Here is a 26,075-nt window from a genome sequence, read left to right as displayed (position 1 = left end):
CAACCGTGTCAATCTCTTTCATGCTTCTGATTCAACTGCATTCTTCGACACATCCATGAAAGACGAGATTCGTGGAATCCCGGATCACATACGCCCGCAAGTGATCCCAAGCATCTTTCATAGTAAATTTCGAGAAGTCGACTGCAACAAGATGTTTTACACCGACGGGTCAAGCCTCGACGGCTCCACTGGCTTCGGTATATTCAATCAAAACCTCACCGCCTCATTCAAACTCAATGATCCTGCTTCAGTTTACGTCGCAGAACTTGCTGCTATTCAGTGTACCCTTGGAATCATTGATACTTTGCCCACCGATCATTACTTTATTGTCTCGGATAGCCTCAGCTCAATCGAGGCTCTCCGTTCAATGAAACCTAGAAAGCACATTCCATATTTTCTGGGGAAAATCTGGGAGCGCCTGCATGCTTTGTCTGTAAGATCGTACAAGATTACCTTAGTTTGGGTTCCCTCGCATTGCTCCATTCCAGGTAATGAAGAAGCGGACTCTTTAGCTAAGGCGGACGCTTTACAAGGTGATATATATGAAAGACCAGCTTCAGCGAATTTTTCAGTATTTCTCATCAGAGAACTCTCGAAAGTTGGCAAACTTCATGGAGCAATGGTGAACTGGGAAGGTTGCTACATTCGATAATCCCTAAGGTATCAACGAAACCTTGGTTCAGGGGGATAGATGTGGGTCGGGATTTCATTCGCGTGATGTATCGGCTCATGTCCAATCACTACACGCTTTAACTGCCCCTATCATCTCTTATCATTCCCAGAAGTGCCCTCTTCCGCCTATCGTACTCCAACGATGGTCTGATGCGACTCCAAGACGAGACAAAACATCTGTCGAATGTCCCAACAACACGAGACCTACAGTACAACATCACACGCGCAACGCGGTTTGTTGCCGATCCGCATCTGAGTCGTACTACGAAATCGTCTGGAGGAACCCCTGCCGGCTCGAGGAAGACCGCCCGGCGTCCCAATACATGATGCATCCGTCCGAATCTGTAATCCTGGCCGTTGATTCAAGATACCGGAAACTGAAAGTTTATATTCCCCCCTCTCTGTCAGTCTTGTCCACCCTCTCTCCCATGTCTCTGATACACAGATGTAGGACTTCACCCCCCCCCCCCCCCCCTTGAATATCTTCCCAAAAATTAGATGCCCCCCTATCTTCTAGTCTTAGTTGATCAATATTTAATCTCGTTAAGAAATGCCCAACAGTACCAATACTTAAAAATATTCCTAATTAATCCCATCCAATCTTAATAAAATTGAACCACTCCTAGTTAATAAGCTTGTAAAATGTTCCGCTTAGTTAATATTTAATTGCTTACTATACAAAGAACACACAAAATGACCCCCCCCCCCCTAATCTTACGAATATTATATTCCCCTCTTGTATATGTATAAGTTAGCTGTAAAATTTCTTTAGTTTCATTTTATAAAACAAAATTATATTAAATGTGTAACCTCCTAGTTTTAAACAATTCGAAATGTAAAACAAACAAAAAAAGGCACCTTTAAGCTAACGCAAACGTGCCTTATCAAATAAACGAATTGAGTAAAAAAAAGTTTCGGTCGTAATTATTACAATAGCCGAAGGGGAATTGTGGGAAAAACCGACACCCCACAACTTTGCCTAGAAATCAAATTTTTATTCATTTCATAATGATACATTATTATTAGTACGTTTATCTAGAGCATTTGAATAAAAATTGGATTTACGTTAGTGCGCCGAATATCAGAAAAATAAACAAAACATACGACAGCAGCGTTCATACTCGTCTGGATGTAAAATTTCGTTGATAGATTTTAAGGTTTTAACCGAACAAAAGCTTTTCAAATCACCCCATTTTTCTGTACCTATTATTATCGGCCTTTCCTATGATCAATTAGATGCATTGAAGACGAGTTTGAGAAATTCAATATTTTTAATTGCTTTTATAAAAAAATGTGCGCTGTTGGGGTAAAACCGACACCCTTTGCTTAGGGTAAAACCGACACACTGTTAAGATGGTTGTGTTTACTTGCGATTCATTACAAAAGGCTGGGGATCTTTGTGACACTTCAATTACACTATTAGCACACTATAGTAATAGCTGAAATACACAGAAATACTTTTATTGTGTTTATTTCTTATAAGTCTCTTTAAAAATCAAAAATTGGAATTTTTGCTTATCTAATTCTATCGAAGCTTTTGCTATTTCTCCAAAAAGCTCATCAAACCGAATTTCTAGTGTTTTCTTGGTTTGTCATAGACGAACTTTATCACAATGAGACAATGATATTATGTATACCCCAATAGATCGTTGATAATCAGAGTCCGAAAAATCAAATCTGAAAAAGATAGTTTTACTAAGAAATGTGTGTGTGTCACTTATAAGTGAATGAATCCAATTAGCAGAACGTAGAACGCTTGCAAATCTTCTCTTACGAAATAAAATGACACTGGAAGTTGCAATGATGTGCGCAAGGATTATTTGGAAATACTCATATCAATAAATAATCCTATAGCATAAAATACTCTTATTTCTAGTACTACGCTTTCGAACTATCTTCCCCTCACTACATGATGAAGCAATAAAAAGCACATATTTTGCATCATACATACTCACACTTTATTAATCACGCATATATCTAATTTTTAATAAAGATAAAGATTTTAATAAAGTGGAGAGAAAATAAATTAAAGGGGGTGTCGATCTTACCCCTATAGGGTGTCGGTTTTACCCGCAGTGCCTACAAAAAGTCACTTTGTTTTCCAAGTTTTACAACCAATAATTTTTAATGAAATTAATTTTTCGAAGCGCTGAAAAAATTAAGTCTTGTTAAGAATTTTCTGAAGAAGAATTGTGCATTAAAATTATAATTTTATTGGTTTTGTGGCAACTTAGAAAAAGTGTTAAGCTTAAGGTGTCGGTTTTAACCATAATTCCCCAACATCGGAAGAAATTGCATAAATTGGTGATAATCTTAACCGAGCCATTCGTCATATAAAGGATGCACGTAGTTTCAGTGGCAATTTCAGAGAAACAAAGATGAAAGTTCTATCGGGGAAAGGCATTCCAGGGAGATATCCTCAGCTACGATATGAAACGGTCTTTCGGTTATTCAGTAGATGCCATTAGAGAGCTCATGTTAGTTTGATGATTCGCGAATGTTTTTTTCGGATTCACTACTACTATCTACCACTCAGGACTTACCTGTTCATCAAATTGGGGTTATAGAATCTCATTCCATTCCGTGACTGTCTTATCGCACCATTATCGATCGCCGGATCTGTCGATGGGCGGGAATCACTTTGCAGAACCCGGTTGGCATTAGCTAAAAGGAAATTTTCGTGAAGCATCGGTTGAGAGGTATGCGTATTTGCTTTAAAAACACTTACCGATCGTGTCACTCATGAAGCCATCACTCATTCTCGTGCATAGCCTACTGCGCATAGGTCGAACTGCTTTCATCTCGTAAGGGTTGGTGCTCTTCCCGGTTGGTCCATTTCTGCCATTCTGTTTCAGGTGGTCCATCTCTGGAAACCTGAAACCATAAATTTTACAGTCGGAACTTTACAAACTGTTACGCTGACGGACGTTACCTTGAAATTGTCGGTTGTTTGGGAAGCCGGGTATTACCGGTACCATTTGGTTGCGATTTTCCACCATTCCGCAGCGGTTGCTGGTGTTCGGACAGCTCCGGATATGACCGCGATTGTAAATTTCCATAGAAAGGTCTCGATCCTGATGCCGGTTGTAGCCATTATCGTCATTTGGTTCAGTCGACCGAGCGGTTAGGAAATAAAGGGGAACCATTAAGGGATATATGCATTACGTTTTTTTTTTGAAAAAGGGCGAATAACGAATAAGTGGAGAGAATTGTTCTGGAAAGTGTTACATCTAAATTAGCATATTTTCGCTTGTGAAGCGATGGCGTATTTCGGTTTTCGGCATTGTTGTGACGTTGCACGAAAGTGTGTCAAGTGGGTATATTAGGTACGATTATGAATTGGTGAAATAGGGTAGTGTGTAGTGTGCGGAAATTATGCTTTTTGGCTAGGCTATGCATTGTTTTGGTTATACATATTTGGAACTGGTAACCCAAAATCGAAAATTGTCGCGTGTGTTACATGCACGTTTGTATGATTTAATGGGACGGGATATTGTCTAGCTTGGTTTTGATGCCATCAAAGCTGTAGTACAACCAAAATTCTGCGCTGGAGCAGGTATGTGTTTAAAAAGTAATATTTTAGCACATTGCAAGCAATATATTTCGGAACTCACCATTATTGGCTGCGATGTTATTGTCCTATAGCACGCAGCAGAGTAGGGAAATTGGATAAATTCAAATATGTTCTGAATCGTTTCAAATTGGTTTCAATCGGATCCGATATAGATTTTACAATGGGAAAAAGACGCTATTCACTCTAATAATAGGTAACTCTATTCCAACACTACAATAACTTTGATTAACTGATACGGTTGCTTCGGTAGATACCGATCAAAAATATAAACGACTTTACCATAATTACTCAGAATAAGTGATTCGCCTGATAGCTAATATTATTAGTAATATATAGCCCAATTGTACCCACTCTGTATAGTGTTTCTCATTATAATTATTATTCATGATTATGGCATCATCCTCTATAACTATGGTATACGATTGCTTACCGTTTGGCTCACGGGTATCTTGGATGACCAACCAGAGGTGACTTTGTGCGTCTCAGATGGCTGATGCACATCATCGAACACTTGGAAGCTTGGTTTTCTGAAGCGAATGCTTGTGTTAGTACCGTAGTATGCCAGCTTTTTTCTAAAGCGGCGAAAATTACCTGCTACACTCATCATACGATGCACCGTCCACCTGAAAGCTGGGATAGTGCTTGGACCGGGTCGACGTCGGCGATGCCGATCCGCTACCGGATTCGATCCAGTCGACATCGGCACCAAACATGATGACGGAACTGTTTCGACATGATGGTACCTTGAGTGCATACTCTACACTGCCATCGGGGCCTATGAATGGAAGCTGCTTTCGAGCAAGTCGTGCCTTAACAGCTGCTATCAGATGATTGCCATCGGGACGCTGACCTGCGGTAGAACACACCACGTCTAAGACCAGTTTAGGTGAGCTGATTTGACCTAATACCGCTAGCACATCGAGTGCTCCCTGCGGTATGAGTGACCGGTAAGAATAATTAATGACTACCTGGATATTACCATCAAAAGGGTTTTTGGTACACTTACGTGTCGCACGCGTTTCTTCCTGTCAACTGCTGCTTCGGTGGCTCGTGATATCAGCGTTTTGATGTCGAAGTACGTACTAGGAAATGTCATTAGAGCAAATAATACCATTTGCAATGCATTCTCACGGAACTGGAAAAAATATCATGGCAGTAGATTAGATTTATTGAAGTTATATTGCGTGTCAGTCAACATCATCGAGTAGGTTTTGCTGAAATAGAAAGTGAAAATTTTTAGCATCTGGCTGCTAACGTGTCATAAGTTTTGATTTGGTATTATATGTTAAACGAGCATACATTTCGAAAATTTAAAAAAATTCAAAATATTTCCAAATCTTGAAAATTTGCTATGTTCCTCTCTAAGCATAAAAATGAACACAATTTTGCGCGTGAAAGGCACAAAGTCATTTTTAGTAAGTGATTTATATTGCCTATAATCGCAAGTGAGTCCCATGAAGATAAGGAATCCCATAGAACATGGGACTGACTTGTAATTATGGGCAGTATAACCTTCATCAGTCTAAAGAAAAAACCGTATCAAGACGCGAGGAGTTAACCGGTAAGGTAATACTTTGAAAGTCCATGAATATGTTTTATTTTGATCTCGATTGAGTAAGGACAAAAGGGATTGTTAGAAAATATGCAAACTCTTAGCTAAGTCAAATTTACAGGGGTTGGAAATCCGTTGTTGAATTTTGTTATTTTCATTAGCTAAGCTTTTCTGCATAGTGTGTTACGCTACTTTAACTACTCCTACTTCCCTAGAAGCTTTTGTTATTTATGTGATATCTCATTATACCTAACTTCTAGTGTTGATCAGGTTTATCTAGTATAAACATTATCGCTGTGAAAACATTAAATTTTGTAGACTAGCTCAATGTTTCTATCGGATTTTTTACGGATTCCAATATTTTACAATATTTTTCTAAGGAGGTTGTTGAAATTCTTTTTAAATTTTTAAAATTTTTGCTTTTTAAATTTTCAGTTATTGAAGGCATGTGAAATTGTTTGTACACCAGTTTAGAACCACATCTTCTATTAATTACCCTAACAACACCCTAACGTATTTCTACTAAAATAAAATACTGCTATGCTATGTAATCCCCGAGTTTTTTTGTGTTAGAAGATTGAATTTTTTGATCGAGTTAATATGTGCCATTTAAGCGAGATTTTTGTTTCGTGGCTAAGCGTTAAAAATTCTAAATTTTCTGTATTTTACAAGCAACGAATATATTCACATTTTATTCTTTTTTACATTCTGTCATGTCGTGGCTCCAAAGCATAAAAAAATCTATAATTCCGAAATCAAAGTAAACTGAATACATGACTGCAATCCTTACTCGATTTTGAAGTCTAACTTTTTTGTGAACTACATTGAAAAAAACAATTTGGGTATCTGAAAGTCTGCGCGCTGACGATTCGATTGATTCAAAACGCTGGTAGAGTTTTGCTTCGGAAAGCTGGAGATAGAGTAAGGAAGGTACCGATAAAGACCGTGAGTTTAAAATGGTATGTGAGAAACCTAATACCACTGTAACGAGATATGTAAGTATTCAGTAAATATTTAACAATATCTTGACAAACATATAAATATAGCAAATTAGCGCCAGTATGACAAAACCCTGCCCTGCACAGTGTTTCTAAAACCGTTATTAACAAAAAATGACCATAAATTTGTCATACGGCATTCGAAAGATACAGTATCTAAGCATTTTCTCAGTGAATTTCAAAATGATCCATCGAGAGATTCAAGAGATATGGCGATTTGAAGTTTTATGATACGTTTCATAAGGCTACCAGCAAACACCCACGGGTTTGGTCCTATCTCTATAAACAAAAAAATATTTGCCTACTTATTTAGCACATGACATTCGAAAGATATAGTAATCAAGTTTATCCCCTGCAAGTTTGAAAATATTTCATTTAAGGAATCGAAAGTTATAACGGTTTGGATGTGGTATGCGGTCATAGATGGGTTTTCTACCAGACTTCAAGCGTGAATCCATGTTTGTTCATTGACTATTTAGATCGTTTATACGTGTCGCGGTTTTTAAAGGAAAGCCTTACCATTTAATTATATGAATATAATGTACCAAAGGTGTTATTTATATGGTACACTGAAAGAATATGAAAATAGGGTTGTCTACCATACGTTAAATATAATGCGTAAATTTAAAAAAAATGGATAAAAGTTGGAATGTTTACTTCAAAAGGCCGTATCTCAATGGTTTGTTGACCGATTCTTTCGTTATTGAAGAAGTAGACGTTTCATCGTTAATTTTCATTAAGAAGAATATAAAATAGAGTTGTCTAATTCAAACAATAGACAACATGATTATCCTCAACCAAATACAAATATGTTAATACGGAATGCTCTGATGATTTTTCGAGGACTCGTTTTACGCTACCCTGTACCTGGAAAGGTACAGTGTCAAAGTGACAGTGTACTTTGATGAATTATTATTGAAACTGGCAACGCAGAACGCCAAGCTGTTTATTATTGTATCCTAGTGATATTTCTGTTTTTCGTTTTTTTATTTACGTGAATCTAAAGTTTTTCTTTCTTGCGATGTTATTCGTTTGCCTTTTCGACGTGAAATGTACAAAGGCCCCGAGGTTGAGTTGATGTTGGGTTGCCTATCAGCGCTGGCCAGTTCCGCCCTGTGGCTGCTGGTAGCAACTTTCTTCAATCTGTCGATTTACGGAACGGATAGCATCGTAGGTTCCACTATCGGTTTCAGTCTGGTCGCCCGTGGAATGCAAGGACTCAAGTGTAGCACACTCAGAACGATCGTCTGATCGTGGTTCATTTCACTTATGCTCAGTGATATGATAAGCGTGATGTTCTGGTTCATTCGTAGATTCATTTTGAAAGCCAGAAACCCACTCAAAGCTGGGCTGTTATCATTGCCGCTGTTCTACGGAGCCACACATGGTAGTTAACGTATTCAGTATTGTGCACGATGGACCGAAGCTGCTCTACATGGATAACATCCAAACTTGGATGGCGGTAGTTATTAAAGTTTCCGTAGGACTGTTGGTTACTGTACTCGTGCAGCGTTTTGTCGTGCCTTGGCAAAAGAACGAGATTCTGAATCAGAGCAAAGTCACACGCACTGAATTCATTCTCGGTGATTCGTCATCAAACGGAAGTCCGCGGGAACAAAACGTCCACTTTTCTTGGTAGGCGATGGAAAAACTACCAGCTATTACCGAAACGACTGAACTGGTAGAACTGTCCTCGCACCAGCACAGCGGATTGATTAAGAAGCTTTCGTCTCCGCATGCAATTAAAAAACAAACCAAATCCGTACAAGATCGATCCGAAAATTGTGAAGGAAGCAGAAAACCTGCTTTCAGCCAACCAAATCGGTCTGGATAACACCAATCTGACGATAACCAGCCTAAACTACATCGATGAGTATCAGGCAACGATTAATGGGAATTGACGCGTCGCTCTGAACTCGTACATTAATCGTCGAAATGGCAGTAACATGTCACCAAAGTCACCGGATTCAACTACGCAAAACAACGGAGTAAAAGAACAATCGAACGCCATCCAGAATGGGAAATCTCCTACTAGTTCCAAGAGTGATAGTACTCTTCCGATAGCCGATTACGCGCTGGTGACGCAAAATATTGTTTTGAACGGTACGGACAAAGATCTCAGGAATTATATTGGAAGAATTGAAAATGCAGCTGAACTGGATCATACACTAATCAGTACGACCCTGTATCCGGATTCGAGTAAAGTTCCTTAAATTAGTGGTAAGGAAGGTTCGGAAGAGAGCAGACACAATTCAATGAAGGAGGAAAATGAGGAAGTGTCAGCACTATTTTTGTTCCTGCAAATACTGGCTGCGACGTTCGGAAGTTTTGCTCACAGTGGTAACGATGTGCGTAACGCGATAGGGCCACTAAATGCTCTCTACCGGGAAGGCTCAGTATTGCAAAAGTCTGAAACTACGCTTGCATTACTACTGTACGGTGGCATCGGTATCTCACTATGTCTGTGGCTATGGGACCGTCGTGTCATAGAGACGATTGACTTCTACTTCTTCCCTTGTAGGCGGAAAACATGTTTTTTTTCTTTTAAAAACATGCTAGTAGTTGTAGATTCTTAAAAAAGGGGCGGAAAATGAAAATTTTAATAATTCATTAATAAACTTAAAAATTTAATTTTAATTTAATTTAATTTTAATGTTTATAGAAAACATTTATTTATCTTGTTACGATTGACAAGAATTAACAGATTTATTCATTCACTATTACAGCTTGGCGCACAACGATTCAATGCCAGCAACTATCCTAGAAGTAAGATCTACCTAAAATCAGGTGATGTGAGTACAAAGATGTGTCCACATGCTGCAGGATTGTTCAGCATACTTTCGTAGGAGTTAAGCTGCACAAATCACATTGACAATTCATCACTGTTTCGAATGACGGCACTGATTTTATTTCTACACAGATGAATAAAGTTTTTATACAAAAATCTGCTTTTCTAGCTCTCGAACCAGAATTGATCTACTGTCGATGCAATCACTGTGGTCTTGTCAATGACATGGAGCCTTTGCAAAATGTAGGGCACCGTCATGTACTGCTCAGTATAGTGCCGTACAAACACTTACGACCAGTACTATCGGTATGAATGCGGGATAATTGAGGGTTTGAAGTATCTTTTCAAAGGCATGGCATGGATTTGGATAGCTGCTGGTAATCTGCGAAAATTTACAGATTGCTGCCTACAATATAAAAAAGTCCCGGACCGTTAATAGGACCCATTGGAAATGAAACCGAACGATCTACAAATTTATGTCCTAGCTGTCGTGACTTGAGGATCGTACAATCAAATTTGAACAGTGATCGAACCTATAAAGTATCATCCAATTCATTAGTTTAGTACTTGTTTTGGGGTCGTTCGGACACGCAGAAGCTCCTTGAAGCAACCTGACTTTTAGTGCAGTAGCTCAAAGCTGAAAATAATTTATTCTTTAATCGTATGTATAAGGGGTATAAAGGCTTCGTGTTTACTCACATTAAGTCTTCCCTTTGTATCAAAATGTCCGAAAACTATCCGTCTATCTTTTTATAAATTGTGATGAATTGACAGCAAAACAGTTTCGTTCTAGAAGTAAGTTTTTCCAGGTAAATTTTCAATGATCTTAGAGTGCGGATTAAGGTTGAAAGGATGCGCTACGAAACGGGTAACATTTGTTTTTCCTACCTTCTAGCTTTCAGCCAATGTAGTTCAATTGAGGTTTTGTACTTCCACGACTTCTTCTAGGACGATCTTCAAACTCCTATTGGTTGAAGGTGAGCCCTCTAATCGTTATCGTAGGCCCTCTACTAATTCGTCTGAACCTGACTACAAAATGTGCGTTTAATTATCCCTAACCTAAGATTGTGAAATTAAAGTGCTCACCAATCGTGCTCACCAAATATATGCGGATTACTCAAAATCCTTCACTATCCTCGTGAACGGTGAAATGCGGTATACCCAGTGGGTGAAAATTTATAATAATAATAAATGAACTTCGATCAAAATTTCAATAATTAATTTAAACAAACTTCCTCCTCGGCTCAAACTACGATGATATCGATACTTCTTTTTCTGACGGTTCTCGATCATTCGGTCCAGGGGGGTGCCCGTTCGCTTCGTCTCGACTGTCGAGTCCAGGGGGGTGCTCACCTGTTTTATCTGTAGTGAGTGCTGCAGCGATGCCAGAACATCCCCCGCCCCGTGGATCCTGATGAGGATTACTGGGCTCCTCACAGAATCCACCAGCTGCCACCTCCATAACCGCTAACTTGACTACCGGTCGCTTCAGCTCTCTGCCACTCGACGTTCGCACTACTGCCTGACGGATTCTGCCATCGCTTCCTACTTCCTATAACTTGCTGCACCTTTCCACGTATCCACGTTCGTCTACTCCCCTCTGCTACGTAAACCAAATCTCCAACCCGTACTGGCTTGCTCTCTTCGAACCACTTCGGTCGTTTGTTTAGTGTCGGGAAATACTCCTTCAGCCAACGGTTCCATACTGCTTCTGACAGATATTGTGACCGTTGATAGCTACTCCTCAGCGCCGCAGCCCAGTCGACTGGAGTCCGAAGCGGGTCGTGAGCTGCCGACGAGCTTCCGAGAATAAAGTGGTTCGGTGTGATCGCTTCCTCGCCCGCCGACTCTTGCGGCATGTATGTTAGGGGCCGCGAGTTTATGAAACATTCCGCCTCAGTCAGCACCGTGAGCAATATTTCATCGTTCAGCTTTCTCCCGTCGTCGAGAGCGCGCAAAGCTTCTTTGACACTCCTCACCATTCGTTCCCACACGCCGCCCATGTGGGGCGCAGACGGTGGGTTGAACGTCCATTTAGTGCGCGCATCAGTAAACGTGTCTGCGCATCCGTTGTTGATATTCTTGATCTGCTTGATCAGCTCATTGCTTGCTCCGACGAAGTTGGTACCATTGTCCGAACATATCTCCACTGGCGATCCTCGCCTGCGGATGAATCTTCTCACTGCCATGATACACGAGTCTGTAGATAGACAGTGGGCTACTTCTAAATGGACGGCACGCGTGACCAAACACGTGAAAACAGCCACGTATCTTTTCTCCTTGCGACGTCCAACCGACACGTCAAGTGGTCCTAGGTAGTCCACACCCACATAACAAAACGGCCTGACAAATGGTGTCAAACGTTCTTCGGGAAGAGGTGCCATTCGCGGGTACTGTGGCTGACACTTTGTAATCTTACAGCGCTGACATTCCCTCATGACCTTGCCCACCGTCGCTCGCAAGTTAGGAATGTAAAATCGCTGGCGGACCTCGTTGACTACCGTCTCACGATTAGCGTGGCCGAACCGGCAATGGTAATCGTTCAGTAGCAATGTGGTGATTAAGTGACCTTTTGGTAGTATTACTGGAAACCGGGCATCGAATGTCGCGTAACTTGCATTGGCCGTCCGGCCTTCAACTCTGATAACACCGAACTGATCAGCGAAGGGGGACAGTCTGTATAATGGGCTAGTTTTTTCAAGATTCACCCATTTGCCTAATTGCGGTTCGTCTCGGTTGTTTAGCAGGATCCTAGTTTCGTCCGGATAGAAATCCCTCTGCGCTATTCGCCATAGATATTGTTCGGCCTTTAAGTACTCTTGCTGACGCAGCGGGACGATTTCGACCGAAGTCGTGCGTTGTAAAAGCTTGCATTGACATTCAGTAGCCTTAACGACTTCGATTGGAAATCCTTTGCACTTCCGACGACAATTCGAGATGAACCGACCTAGTAATGCCACAGTTCGAAGCAGCACGTTCCACTTTGAAAACCGTCCAATGTCTATCAGACTTTCGGGTACCGCAACATGGTGCAATAGAAGGTGAGCTCTCAGCTCCTCGGGAGTTTCCGCTATCTGCTTTTGTTTCGGCCAGTTTTCCATGTCCTGGTAGAGGAACGAATTCTTGCCATTGAGCCACCTTCCGTTCGATTCGGGCACCGTATCTTTGCCCCACTTTGTCAAGCAGTCCGCTAAATTTTCCTTTGAAGGCACGTGTCGCCAGTTCTCCGGCTCTGTTAACGACAGAATTTCTCCGATTCGGTACGCGACAAACTGTTTGTAGTTTCGGTGTTGCGAGCGAATCCAGGCAAGTACCACTTCTGAGTCTGTATGCACGTACTTTTCTCTGATTGGCAGTGTGTGGTTGTTGCTTACAGTGTGCATCATTCTCGCTCCCAAGAGCGCCGCCTGTAGTTCCATCCGCGGAATGGATTGGTACTTAAGCGGGGCCACTTTGCTTCTAGCCATAACTAGGGCTACTCGTACTTCTCGGTTTATCAAGACGCGGAAGTACGCGGCACAACCGTATCCCAATTCGCTAGCGTCGGTGAAAACGTGCAGCTGTAGCGACTCGTAGAGGTTGGAATGAGCGTTTCCGAAATAACAGCGCGGGATCTCTAGGCTACTGATGCCGGGAAGCAGGTGAACCCATTGTCGCCACTTTTCGTACTCTCTGTTGGCTATTTCGGTGTCCCAACCCAAGTTGAGCCGCCAGAGATCTTGAATCAACATCCGCCCATGAATCAGGAAGGGTGCGAGCAACCCTAGGGGATCAAAGAGGCTCATGATAATGCGCAGAGCGATCCGTTTCGTTGGCCGCTTGTCTTCTAGCACGTACGGAGCCAGCTCACCGTGCCAGCTTGTTGAGAATACAAAAATATCTTTTCTCGAGTCCCACGCTATTCCAAGAACCCGTTGTCCTTTCTCTTCCTCGTTGCAATCGATAGAAAGCAGCCTTTGCTGAGATGGCTCCTTTAGGTGTTGCAGGACCTCGTCACTGCTGCTGATCCAGTTCCGCATGTTCAATCCGCCTCGAGAATGGATCAGTTTCACTTGCTGTGCTCGGTTCGATGCTTCTTCTGGCGTGTCTGCACTGTCGAAGTAGTCATCCATATACGTTTTCTCTTTAATGGCTGCAACCGCTTCGGGAAATTCCTCTCTGCTTTCGTCCGCATTTCTATGCATTACGTGCTGCGCCGAACATGGCGAGCAAGAGGCACCGAATGTTGCAACGTCCATAATATAGACATCTGGTGTTTGACTCTCATCGAAGCGGAACAGGAATCGTTGAGAATGAGTATCTTCGGGCTTAATTCGGATTTGATGAAACATCTTTTCGATGTCGCCTCCAAACCCGATACGCCTTTCGCGAAATTTGCAGATTACTCCCGGTAGCAACACAAGTAGATCTGGCCCTTTCAACAGTTGAGAATTCAGCGACACACCGTCTACTTTCGCAGCCGCATCCCATACGAGCCTCGTTTTGTGTGGTTTTCTAGGGTGCGCCACCACGTTTAGCGGCAGATACCATACACGGTTGGGATTGGCTGTACCCAGCTCCTCCTGCGTCGCTTTGTGTGCGTAGCTGTTCTCAATATACTCGCGAATTTGTTTGTGTACGTTTTGTCTTAGTTCGGGATCCTTGGCCAGTTTACGCTCAAGATTCTTTAGTCTTTTTGTCGCCATCGCTAGACTGTCTGGGAAGCATATCTCGTCACTCTTCCATAATAGTCCGGTTACAAATCTTCCATTCTCTCGAATCGTGGTTTTTTCTAAGATTTGTCTCGCTCGTGCATTTTCCGCCGACTCCGGTAGTGTAATAGGTGCGATCCCGGTGTCTTCTAGGATAAATTGTTGCCGGATCATCTCGTTCAGCTCTTGTTCTGCGTTGGATATATGTCCGTGGAATCCTATAAAAGAGTCCTGGTCCTTATTGCATCCGCATGGTCCATAAATTGTCCAGCCGAGAGCACTCTTCACTGCAATTGGTTGCCCTGGTCGACCTACTCGGCTCTCGATCGGGGCAAACAGATCAAGGTTCCGTAAACCGATAAGCACTTTTGGTTCAGCGTTCTCAAATGGCACCACGGGGACGTCCTTGAGGTGCTTGAACTGTTTGGTCAGTTCGTTTAACCGCAAGCTTTGTTTCGGTAGGTTCAGTGCGCCAACTGTGCGCGCCGCCACGAGTTTGTACCGTTCCAGTCCCCCTCTAGCTGAAATTACCAAGTCTACCCGCTCCGACGAACACTCTTTGCGGACCACGTTCGAAGTCCACGTCAACTCCAGTGGCTCTGAGACCCCCACGACTCCGAGGCTGCGCGTTACACTTGCATCGATCAAAGTGTGAGAGGAACCTTCATCAAGGAAGGCAAAGGTGTCAATACTCTTCCAACCATTGAACAGCGTGATCGGTACAACTCGGAATAAAATAATCGCCGTTGATAGCTGATGAGCCTTGCAGTCAGCTTTCATCACAGTCGCTGTCTCCTCTCGATGTAACAATGGGTGATGCCGTGCACGGCAGTTCCCGACGTTGCAGTAGAATCTGGACTTGCAGGTCCAGTTACCGTGGTCGAAAAGGCACACGGTGCAAAGCCTGTTTTCGTCTATTGCTCTCCAACGTGCGTCAAGACTCATTTGTTTGAAGTCAGCGCAGTTCCGTACTCGATGATCCAATTTAGCACAGATCGGACACGGTTTTCGGGGCGGAGCGTTATCAGCTGTGGCAATAATGTCGTTGTGTGTGTAAATATGAGTCCTTTGGTTCTGTCTGGATCGTTCTGTTTGGACACTTTCGTTCTTCGGATGCACGAGAATGGTCACCTCACTAGCATCTACCACCAGCCTGTCCATAAACTCACCAAACTGCTTTAGCGACGGATCTTTGAACGCTCGCTTGTGTCGAACCCAATCGAGCTTAATCGCTGCCGGCAACTTATCCACGAGTTCTTCTAGCAATGTCGGATTTGTCAGATGGCTCCGAAGGTTCGCGGCTTCGAGATGGTCGCACAGCTGTTGAACTGCCATGCCGAAATTGATAAGACTGTCTAATCGTTCCGGTTTCGGTGTCTCCAAGCGCCGGACTTTTCCCAGAAGATTCTTCACGAGCAACTCCGGCCGTCCGTACAATCTTCGAAGGGTTTCTATTATCGACGTAACTGCATGTGGGAACATCAGCTTCGTCACCACCGCATCGCGTGCCGGACCCTTGAGACATTCTCTCAGTCGAATGACGTTTTCTACCGGTGTGAATCCACATGCAGTGTTTGAATCCAAGTAGCTGCTGTAGAATATGGGCCACTCTTCGGGATCTCCCGAAAACGTTGGCAACTTTTTCGGCCATAGCTGTCTCGCGGCAATCTGGTTTGCACTCAGTTGCATAATAGGCGTTTCATTGTAGTTAAAACTAGATGCCGCGCCGTCACGACTTCCATCACCTGGGGGGGTTTTCCCAATCGTAACACTTTCCGTCGGCGCTTCAGGCTTGCGTCTTAAAAGTTTAGCCGCTAGAGCTCGTTTTCGTTCTTCCGATTCGTGCGCGAACCCTGATGGCAACGTAGCGGGGTATTCTTCGTTCTCCACTGTTTCATTTATCGCCTCTTGCTGTTTAGATCCGTTACGCGACAGTTGGTCTTTCAACCATCTCCGTGTCAATGATGTAACGCTGTTGGAACTGCGCTGGGAAGATACTTCATCGATCGCAAGTTGTTCCTCCAAATCGTGCTTCTCTTCCATGAACTTCTCCAGCATTTCTAATCGCTCCTTGGTTATCGCATTTTCCTCTTCTTCCAGCTCCTTTTCCTTTCGCAGGCGCTCCCGTGCTTTCTCCAACTCACGCTGTTGGTTTTCTAGCTTTCGCTCTTCCAACTCCTGTTTCTCTTTCAGACGCAGCAGCGCTTTCTGCGCTAGAGCTTGAGAACTGGAGGTGCGCACGGATCTATCCAGAATAACAGCCTGCTTCGAGTTTTCTGGGTGCTTTTTCGGCGTCCAGTTGCTGACAGACGACGCACCACCCATCGACGAACCCTTCAATACTCCACTGGTAACCAGCGGCGTCTCTTTTCCTCTGCAATCGCTGGCCTTACCACCCTTCTTCGAGCTTGCATCGCTCAACTCTCTCGGGGTCAGGCCGCTAGTAGCAGTTTTCTTATTGCCAGATTTCATCGGTTTGGAAGTTACTGGAGGGCACGCTGTACAGTGCCACCGACGATTCTCCACTCCTGGCGAAACATTCGCGCAGTCCAGGTGGTACCAACCTTGACACGCATCGCACTGAACCATGTTGTCCGCCGAGTTTGACCGTTCGCACCCCTCGCAGTCAAACCCTTCCGTATGCTTCCTTCTCTGCGACATGGTTTGGGTTAATCTTTGAGGATGTTTTGGGGTCGTTCGGACACGCAGAAGCTCCTTGAAGCAACCTGACTTTTAGTGCAGTAGCTCAAAGCTGAAAATAATTTATTCTTTAATCGTATGTATAAGGGGTATAAAGGCTTCGTGTTTACTCACATTAAGTCTTCCCTTTGTATCAAAATGTCCGAAAACTATCCGTCTATCTTTTTATAAATTGTGATGAATTGACAGCAAAACAGTTTCGTTCTAGAAGTAAGTTTTTCCAGGTAAATTTTCAATGATCTTAGAGTGCGGATTAAGGTTGAAAGGATGCGCTACGAAACGGGTAACATTTGTTTTTCCTACCTTCTAGCTTTCAGCCAATGTAGTTCAATTGAGGTTTTGTACTTCCACGACTTCTTCTAGGACGATCTTCAAACTCCTATTGGTTGAAGGTGAGCCCTCTAATCGTTATCGTAGGCCCTCTACTAATTCGTCTGAACCTGACTACAAAATGTGCGTTTAATTATCCCTAACCTAAGATTGTGAAATTAAAGTGCTCACCAATCGTGCTCACCAAATATATGCGGATTACTCAAAATCCTTCACTATCCTCGTGAACGGTGAAATGCGGTATACCCAGTGGGTGAAAATTTATAATAATAATAAATGAACTTCGATCAAAATTTCAATAATTAATTTAAACAAACTTCCTCCTCGGCTCAAACTACGATGATATCGATACTTCTTTTTCTGACGGTTCTCGATCATTCGGTCCAGGGGGGTGCCCGTTCGCTTCGTCTCGACTGTCGAGTCCAGGGGGGTGCTCACCTGTTTTATCTGTAGTGAGTGCTGCAGCGATGCCAGAACAGTACTTCTGTATCATATAGCATCGGAGGATGCCTTTCCAGCGTTTCAAGTGAACTTGAAATATGTTGCTGGAGACCCTACGTGAAATACTTTGTCAGACGAATTGAAACCTTTCAAGTTATTCCATGTTTTTACGGTTACTTTGAATAATTATTAAATCTTGTGTACCGAATTTGCAAAAATACCAGTTTAGTCAATAGTCGGCGCTTGAAACGTCCAATTAAAACAGGGCGGCAGGTCTTGCTATGCTATATGTAGGTCTTACAATGTTTCACTAATCCTTGTCTTCCTAAAAGTCCCGTACAATGTAAACCTTTTAGTCCCAATGGTACAACTGATACAATGACAAAAGAAAAGCAACGAAGCTGAAGAAAGAAATCTTATTCGATTACCTGTGTTTTGGTTGTTCCTTGGCATATCTGCCATTGAGAAGAACGTGGCTTTGAAAAGAAGGAATCAGTTCCAAAGCGGATGAAGAAAAGCTACGCGCAGGCTAGGCTTAGAACTGCGTGTAAAATGTGCAAGAAGTAGAAAGTAGATGTGCCCGTTGATCTATTACTTTTTGCAATTTAATAACGATTTCAATTAAAATGAGATTCAAAATTTTATTAACAGTAGCAATTTCAAGGGGGTATTTTCCAAAAAAGTCTGATCCTGTCTAGCTACTACATATGGCTACTGATGGTACCAGCAAAGTTTGCCATGTAGTAGTAGCTTGGCTTTTATTTGTGGAATTTGATTTATGGAATCTAACTTGCTCGGTGGTTCACGTCCAATGCTGACCACGATTGTCTCGGAATGAGGAGAAAGTTTGCCAATAAGTCCACTGTCTTCGTCCATGTGCTTGTTGTCCACAGGCCAACTCGGCTTATCCAAGTTCGATGGATAAAACTCCCCACCCGCTAGAATTACTAAAAATCTGAATTATTTGCAATCCCAAAGGCGTAATTGATCGGATATTAGTTACTCTCAACCGACAGTATCGCCAGTTTTGGCTCCACAAATTCGCTATTTCGGACTGCTTGGAAATTAGCACCTTACCCGCCCCGTCTGGGTGCAGAAACTACAATCGACACGTAGAAAAAGGTTTGAAGTACCCTTTGAATAATTTTACTTGCGTTTCCACGTGATACATCTTCGCTCATCTCCGCAGAATGCCAGATGTTCACCATCCGGATCCCAGCTGACCTAATTTACATAGCTGCGATGAACCTGCAGCATCTGAACCTTCTAGATCACTGTTGAAAATTGGCAAGTTATAATCGGCACCTGCCATACAAAGAATTACTACCTACTTTAGGTATCACTGCTACCGATGTCTGCGGTGCAAATGCTATCGCATGATAGCGGCTTTCGTGGTGGACCAGCTGGTGGACCAGCTCCAGGATCCATTCAGAGCACAGCAATTCACTTTTCTCCTGAAGTTAGAATGAATTTATTTTAATTCTATTTCGCTACGTGATATATAAAAATGTTACCGAGCACATAAAAACTTAACGACAAAAACGTAAACAAATGTCGAAAAAAAGATACAAGCACGACCTGCTCGGATTAGATATATCAAAACGCGTTGCCATTTCTTATTATTTTTCAGGATTTGTCACTTGTCAAGCGAAATTCATGCATAGGGTTCTTTAAATCTAGTTTTCGGTGAGTCAAAAAATGATTACCATTTTGTATGGGACCTTGGCGTATTTAATTTGTATTTGCCTCAACTATACGTATTATCACTATTTAGTGAATATCTTTATATTCAAAACGACGACCTATCAATTTCTATACTTTAGTTGAATGCAACGAACGCAAGCTACAAATCATGGAAAAATAAAACCATGAATTTAAAAAATATGAAGGTATTTGCTGATTCAGATCAATTTATGTTATGATACGGTTTTTGTTGGAAATTTTGTACAATCGTGATTCGCTGGTTAGGTTGACAGATGGTAAAACTGGTCAAATGTTATTAGTACAAGTTCATCTGATCATATCTCTAACTATTGCCAGTTTTATTGTCGAATTGAACTTATCATGAGAATTTGACATTCAGATGTTTATACAGCAATTGCAATCAACTAGTATATAAAAATTGATAGGCCGCTATTTTTTTAAAACAAAAATTTTCACTAAATAATGATAATACATATAGTTGAGATCAATTATATTGTCTATTTATTGATGTAGATGACTATATTTTATATTCTTCTTAATGAAAATTAACGATGAAACGTCTACCTGTTCAATAATGACAAAAATAATTAGAATCAGTCAGCAAACCATTGAGATATGGCCTTTTGAAGTATTTTTTTATTTTTTTTTATTTTTATTTCGATTATAGAGGTTTTAACCTTAAGGTCATTCGCCTCTTCGGGTTAGAAAAATCTATTATGAAAAATTTCTAACCCTATGTGCGGGGTCGGGACTCGAACCCAGGTGCGCTGCGTACAAGGCAATTGATTTACCAACTACGCTACGCCACCCCCCTTTTGAAGTAAATATTCCAACTTTTATCCATTTTTTTTTAATTTACACATTATATTTAACGTTTGGTAGAAAACCCTATTTTCATATTTTTTCAGTGCACCATATAAATAACACCTTTTGTACATTATATTGTAAGGTAAGGTTTTCCTTTTAAAACCACGACACGTATAAACGATCTAAATAGTCTATGGACAAACATGGATTCACGCTTGAAGTCTAGTAGAAAACTCATCTATGACCGCAAACCACATCCAAACCGTTATAACTTTCGATTCCTTAAATGAAATATTTTCAAACTTGCAGGGGATAAACTTGATTACCATATCTTTCGAATGCCATGTACTAAATAAGTAGGCAAATATTTTTTTGTTTATAGAGATAGGACCAAACCCGTGGGTGTTTGCTGGTAGCCTTATGAAACGTGTCATAAAACTTCAAATCGCAATTTCTCTCGAATCTCTCGATGGATCATTTTGAAATTCACTGAGAAGATGCTTGGATACTGTATCTTTCGAATGCCGTATGACAAATTTATGGTCATTTTTTGTTAATAACGGTTTTAGGAACATCGTGCCTGTAGTATGACTATGATAAAATTAAAAAAAATCGTTTTCCTGAACCAACCTGTATCACCTCACACGGAACATTGGATGGAAGAGCGACGCGACCACGGAATTCATTGCGATGCAAGAATTTTCTTCCGAGGATGAATAAAAATGCCTCGCTAACTTGATCATCCTCTTAAGCGCGGACGAAACGGTAATTCGGCACGGTAAAAAGTGTATAGGAGTATGCGTATAAAGCGTTCTAGAAAAACGAAAAAGTCGACAATTACCAGAAATATGCGGCGTTTGTTTTAAAACCAAATCAAAACGAAAACATGGTATGACTGGCGCCGGTTCGTCGACAGTTTTATGAGGGAAACATCAACAAGCACTCTCTAGATTTCCCTCGAAACTAATGCGTACTTTATAAAGGGTGTTACGATCGAAAATTGGTCAACTTCAACTTGATGCATTTTTTTCACCAGAGCACCCCTCATTTTAAAAATATATGTGTCTTGCATCCTACCTACTGTTTAATTTTGGTCACGCATCGCGAAAATTCGAACAATCGCAGGCCAAGTTGGCGAAATTATTAAATGTAGCCAAATTAGCTAAAGCAACGTAATAAAAGTATTTGACGAAAAGAGTGGCCAGCTGTTTCGAACGGATCCCCAAACTCTCCGTCCGAGATGTCGCAAGCAAACTGGGAGTGTCGTTTACAACCGTGCATCGAGCTAAAAACTGAGCCGGACTGTCGATTTACAAGAAGGTGGTGACTTCAAATCGTGACGATAACGATAGCAAAACAGATTGGTCAGTGAACGATCGCGGAAGCTTTGCATGAAGATGCTGACGTATTGCGTGGTATAGGCCTGGAAGACGAAAGATGGAAGAGTTGTTCAAACACATTAAGCTGTGGAAGTTCACAAGGAAAAGAAGAGCGGCATTCGCATTGCAACTATGACAATCACCCGTTGTTGCCTTTCCTCAAGCAACACAATTGTTCCATTCTGTTTTGGCCAGATTTGGCATCTTGCAAAAGGCCATGGAGTTGTATGTCGCGAACAACGTCCCGGTGGTGTCCAAGGATATGAACCTTCTGAACACGCATAAGCTCCGCCCAAAAGAAAAATATTGGGTGATCGTCAAGCGAAACCTCAAGAAAGACGCGAAAGGCAGGTGTCAGCGAAATGCAGTTCAAGCCAAACTGGCGCTCTGCAGCGAGGAAAGTAACTAAGGAGTTTGTGCAGAACATGATGGAACGAGTCAAACGCAGTCAAACATTTAGCATTCGCTAAACAGGAAGCTTCAGTAAATACTTTTATTCAATATGAATTGAACATTCAAAGGAAGCATGATTTGATGTTTTAATAAAAAGTTTGACCAATTTTTGATCGTAACACCCTTAAGATGCTGTGTCAATTTTCGTTATGTCAACACACGCCGGCGCACTGTGGCGGGTGTTCAAACAAAAGTCGGACAAAACCTCAATTGTTACCAAAATTGGCTGAAAATCACAATTTCTTATAACTATGATCCCGGTTTCATGATAGATTTTCCGTTACTGCCCAAGTAGCACGCTTTGTTACTGTATAGTATTTGTAACTCTCTTGGTAACAACTATGTCATGGAAAAAGCGCACTTTGTTTGTATGTTGTGCAACATGTTCCTAAATGCAGCAAAATAATGAAAACAATAGCTGTGCCATTTGTCGAGCATTGGGTAGTTGGACAGTTCTGTTTTAGGGTGGAATGGCAAACAAAGAGGCATTTGCAACTTGTTAGACTGTTTGTGCAAGTTAGCAAAGTTTCTGATTAGTTTCACAACTGTTATTGATGTTTGCATACTTGCCTGCTCTATAGTTACATAGTTGTACAATCAGTTTAAAAACCCGTAGAAATTCTTTTCAAATATATCCAACAATAAAAAATATTGTGTAGCAGATGTGCAACATTTAAAACTTTCAACAAGTTGCAATTGCTACTTGGGTGTTCACCAATGTCAGCAATATCATAACAGATGAAGAACATTACTTTAAATCCATTGTATAACGTGTTGGTTTACTGTAGATTGTCTAACTATTTTACACAAAACACCATGCGCCTCCATATCAGCAACAAAGCTTCAAAATCTCCTTAAACCTTTTTGCGCACCTAGGCGCAGAACGAGGCCATGATATTCGAAAAGTAGAGGTTATTTCCCATGGAATGTATACTATATGACCGTTCCGAAAAGATTCCGAAATTTGTACAGAATGCATTAGTGGAAAAAGTATTTTGGTCTGACCTCAAACATATTTGAACTAAAAAGTCATAGTTCCAATCGAATTTACCAAATGTATTTTATTCACTAACCAACTTCTTTCTTTCCTCTACACAATGAGACTAGTTGTGCTAAAATCGGACCAAAATCAAAAGAGCAACATGCATGTGAAGTGTACAGAGCAATGGTGGTTTCGGAAATGAAAATCGTTAAAAAGTCCGGACTTTGCTACGTTTAAGCTCATGTTAAAAATCTTGTTCTTATCCAATGATCATAAAATTTTGAATAAACATCATTCAATACATAAAAATTTAGGAAAAATATAAAATATAATTATTTCAAAAATAAATTTTTGAGGTTTTGGCCAGCCTCCAACCAATGTGCGGCGCGCCGCCGCTGTCAGGTACCAACAGCGTCACGTCACCAGCGCCGCCACCAACGTCAAATGTTTTGCTTGCGCTATCGCTCACAGATTTACGTTGGCGCACATATCAATTCGAGCTAATGCCCAAGCAATAAGCAGGCTTCTTGGATCGATACTAAGCACAGCCTGTGACCAATTTCGGTATAAGAAGACAGCGGTGGGACGTTTATGGTTCACAAAAACCTGGCTTGCTATTCCGCGAATGTTAGTTTTCTGTGACTTCAAAGAAATCGTTTAAATAAACGAACGGTTTTCATAAAAGTTGTAATTTGGCGATATTTTAGCTCTTACGTTGGAAAATCATAATGTTCAACGATCTTTTCACGAAAATTATGTCATAATCAAACTAGACGCAGTGAATAATCAATGCAATTATAAGATTATTAACGTAAATAGGGAATTTGGCTAAACAGCATAGAAACCAAACCTAACCGTAATTTTCTTTTCCCAGCAGAGGTTTTAGACTTCGACATAGCTTCCTAATGATCTAATTGGTGTCGATCACGCATTAGCAGCAAACCAAATATAAATTTTCTAATTGTTTTCGCTAACGATTTTAATAACGCCCGCTACTCGATTGCGTACACTTTAATGAGCTATCTTAGTATATGTGAGCCGTTGGGGACGTTGACCTTTGTCCTATGGTTCGTGGATGGCTCTCGATTTCAGCATATACTGAACAATTACGTCCCCGTATATCTTGAACCGAGGTAGTGATCGGCCAACAGAGAGTTCTCCGCGTAGGCGATATTTTCCACACGTGTTACAGTCCATAAAAGCCATTGAGCCTTATGGATGGGATAACCACAGAAAGGCAACATTTCAGATTTCTGAACGATAAATTAATTTTTAGCATGAACTGCACGTTAATGCTAAAAATTAATTTATCGTTCACATCATCATAGTTCAGTTGTAAAAATAAATAATCTGTTCTAGCACTCTACCGTGATTTGTTTTGTTTCACGGAATCGTACGCATTGTTGGAATCAAGCTTGTTGATTGCTGAGTAAACGTCGATTTTTTCCCGTTTCGCTTTGTGCTGTGATGATGCACACGTCGAATTTCATAATAGTTTGTTCATCCCCCTCTCTCTGTTCATGCGATGAATACAATGCCTGATGAGTGGCGTAGTTGAGTAGAGGCTGGCACAATCTAGCTTAGAATTGCTCACACAGCATTTCGTTCGCTGGATGAAGCAAATTCTTCCGAATGCCACGCTCACTGAATCTGGAGGCAGCATTTTCATGCGAATGTGATTTTCGCCACTCGTGAGAATTTTTTTTTGAAAGAATGTGTGTTGTGTTTGGCTGCCGGATAAAGAGTCAGTAGATAAAAAGGCTACCAGATGCATAGCGTTCGAACGTGTGCAGATGCCTAGTGATTTGCAAAGAAATTATCGCGCTTCCAATGATGTGTGTGTGTATTACTACCAACCATTGCAGCAGGTCCACCCCCCATAGCACTGGGCTGTCCTCTCATTATAAATTGATAAAGCATTACCCACTAACCATAATCACGAGCCATTGCATGAAGAGTCAAAAAGGATATGGGTGATAGGAATGAAATTGTCGCCATTTTTCGGTCTATAACACTATAAGGAAATATTTTGTATTCTCTGCAAACTTATGACTAAACGATACTATAGTCACTGTGCTATAGTGTTTTCAAACTGTTCATCAAAACTTTTTTTCTTTTTCAAATATTTGGCACAGTGTATTGCGTAAGACAGAGTTATTCGGAAATTGAGTCTACAAGTCCAATGCAAACTATCCTAGCAAGTGCAGAGTCGGAAACAGAAATTGAATGTCAAAGAAATATACATTACCGCCATCATCAGTAAGAATTTTTGTAGAACAAAATAACGATGGGGTTATTTTCAATTTTCGCAAAGAAATTATAGATAATTATTGTATGCAACTTTTTTCAACACTAACATATAAATTCTACGTTGCAATACGGGTTCTACAAGGTAGAAGAACCATATATTAGAATGAATTGATTTTGATGAACCGTATAATTTGAAATATTATAAATTGTATTTAAACTAACATTTTTAATGATTTTCACTTAATGTATTTTTATATGAATTCTATCATTGTAAGCTATTTTGTTAGCGCTTCCATCAAATAGGTCATATATAATAACAGTTCACTATATTACATTAAGTTTAACATTTACAAGTTTTCCTACACATATCCGGTCAAAATGAAATAACAGAATTTTATTGCAATGCTGTTTTCGTAACAAGTTGAGTTGTAAATGTAGCAAACTTATCAAAAAAAAAGATTTGCCTATAAGAGCAATATAGTATCCAGTCGGTCTTTGAGAAAGGCCTAGTGGACCTGGATTAATTCGGACCTAGTAAGCGTTCAATGGCGAATCCAGGGGAAGGGTCCTGGCGGTCCGGACCCCTCCAGAAATTTTTCAACTTGTTGAGAAATTTTAAAATAGTTTCTATTTTAATTCATTTTAAACTTAAATTCGTTCCAAATTAAATTAGACCACCAAAAATGATTTTAATTAAATGAGGTTATTGTTCAAAGAACATTTCAAAATCGAAGTTTCGAACCCCCTCCGATTT

The 26,075-nt window shown here is 41.1% G+C and overlaps 1 protein-coding gene across 1 annotated transcript in view; it reads right to left on the bottom strand.

Moving 5' to 3' along the window:
• Nucleotides 1-26,075, bottom strand: part of LOC131678491 (uncharacterized) — a 110,023-nt gene that overhangs the window by 45,809 nt on the left and 38,139 nt on the right. Inside the window, exons 3-9 of the mRNA XM_058958671.1 lie at nucleotides 5,253-5,381; nucleotides 4,838-5,175; nucleotides 4,677-4,773; nucleotides 4,287-4,311; nucleotides 3,605-3,746; nucleotides 3,401-3,546; nucleotides 3,216-3,336 (exon numbers count right to left, since the gene is read on the bottom strand). Of these exons, the coding sequence (XP_058814654.1) occupies nucleotides 3,216-3,336; nucleotides 3,401-3,546; nucleotides 3,605-3,746; nucleotides 4,287-4,311; nucleotides 4,677-4,773; nucleotides 4,838-5,175; nucleotides 5,253-5,381 (998 nt within the window). The remainder of the gene's footprint in view (nucleotides 1-3,215; nucleotides 3,337-3,400; nucleotides 3,547-3,604; nucleotides 3,747-4,286; nucleotides 4,312-4,676; nucleotides 4,774-4,837; nucleotides 5,176-5,252; nucleotides 5,382-26,075) is intronic.

Source organism: Topomyia yanbarensis, chromosome 2 (assembly GCF_030247195.1).
Source record: "Topomyia yanbarensis strain Yona2022 chromosome 2, ASM3024719v1, whole genome shotgun sequence".
Lineage (NCBI taxonomy): Eukaryota > Metazoa > Arthropoda > Insecta > Diptera > Culicidae > Topomyia > Topomyia yanbarensis.
The sequence above is the reverse complement of the archived record's forward strand: the minus strand, read 5'-3'. Positions and strand labels throughout refer to the sequence as shown.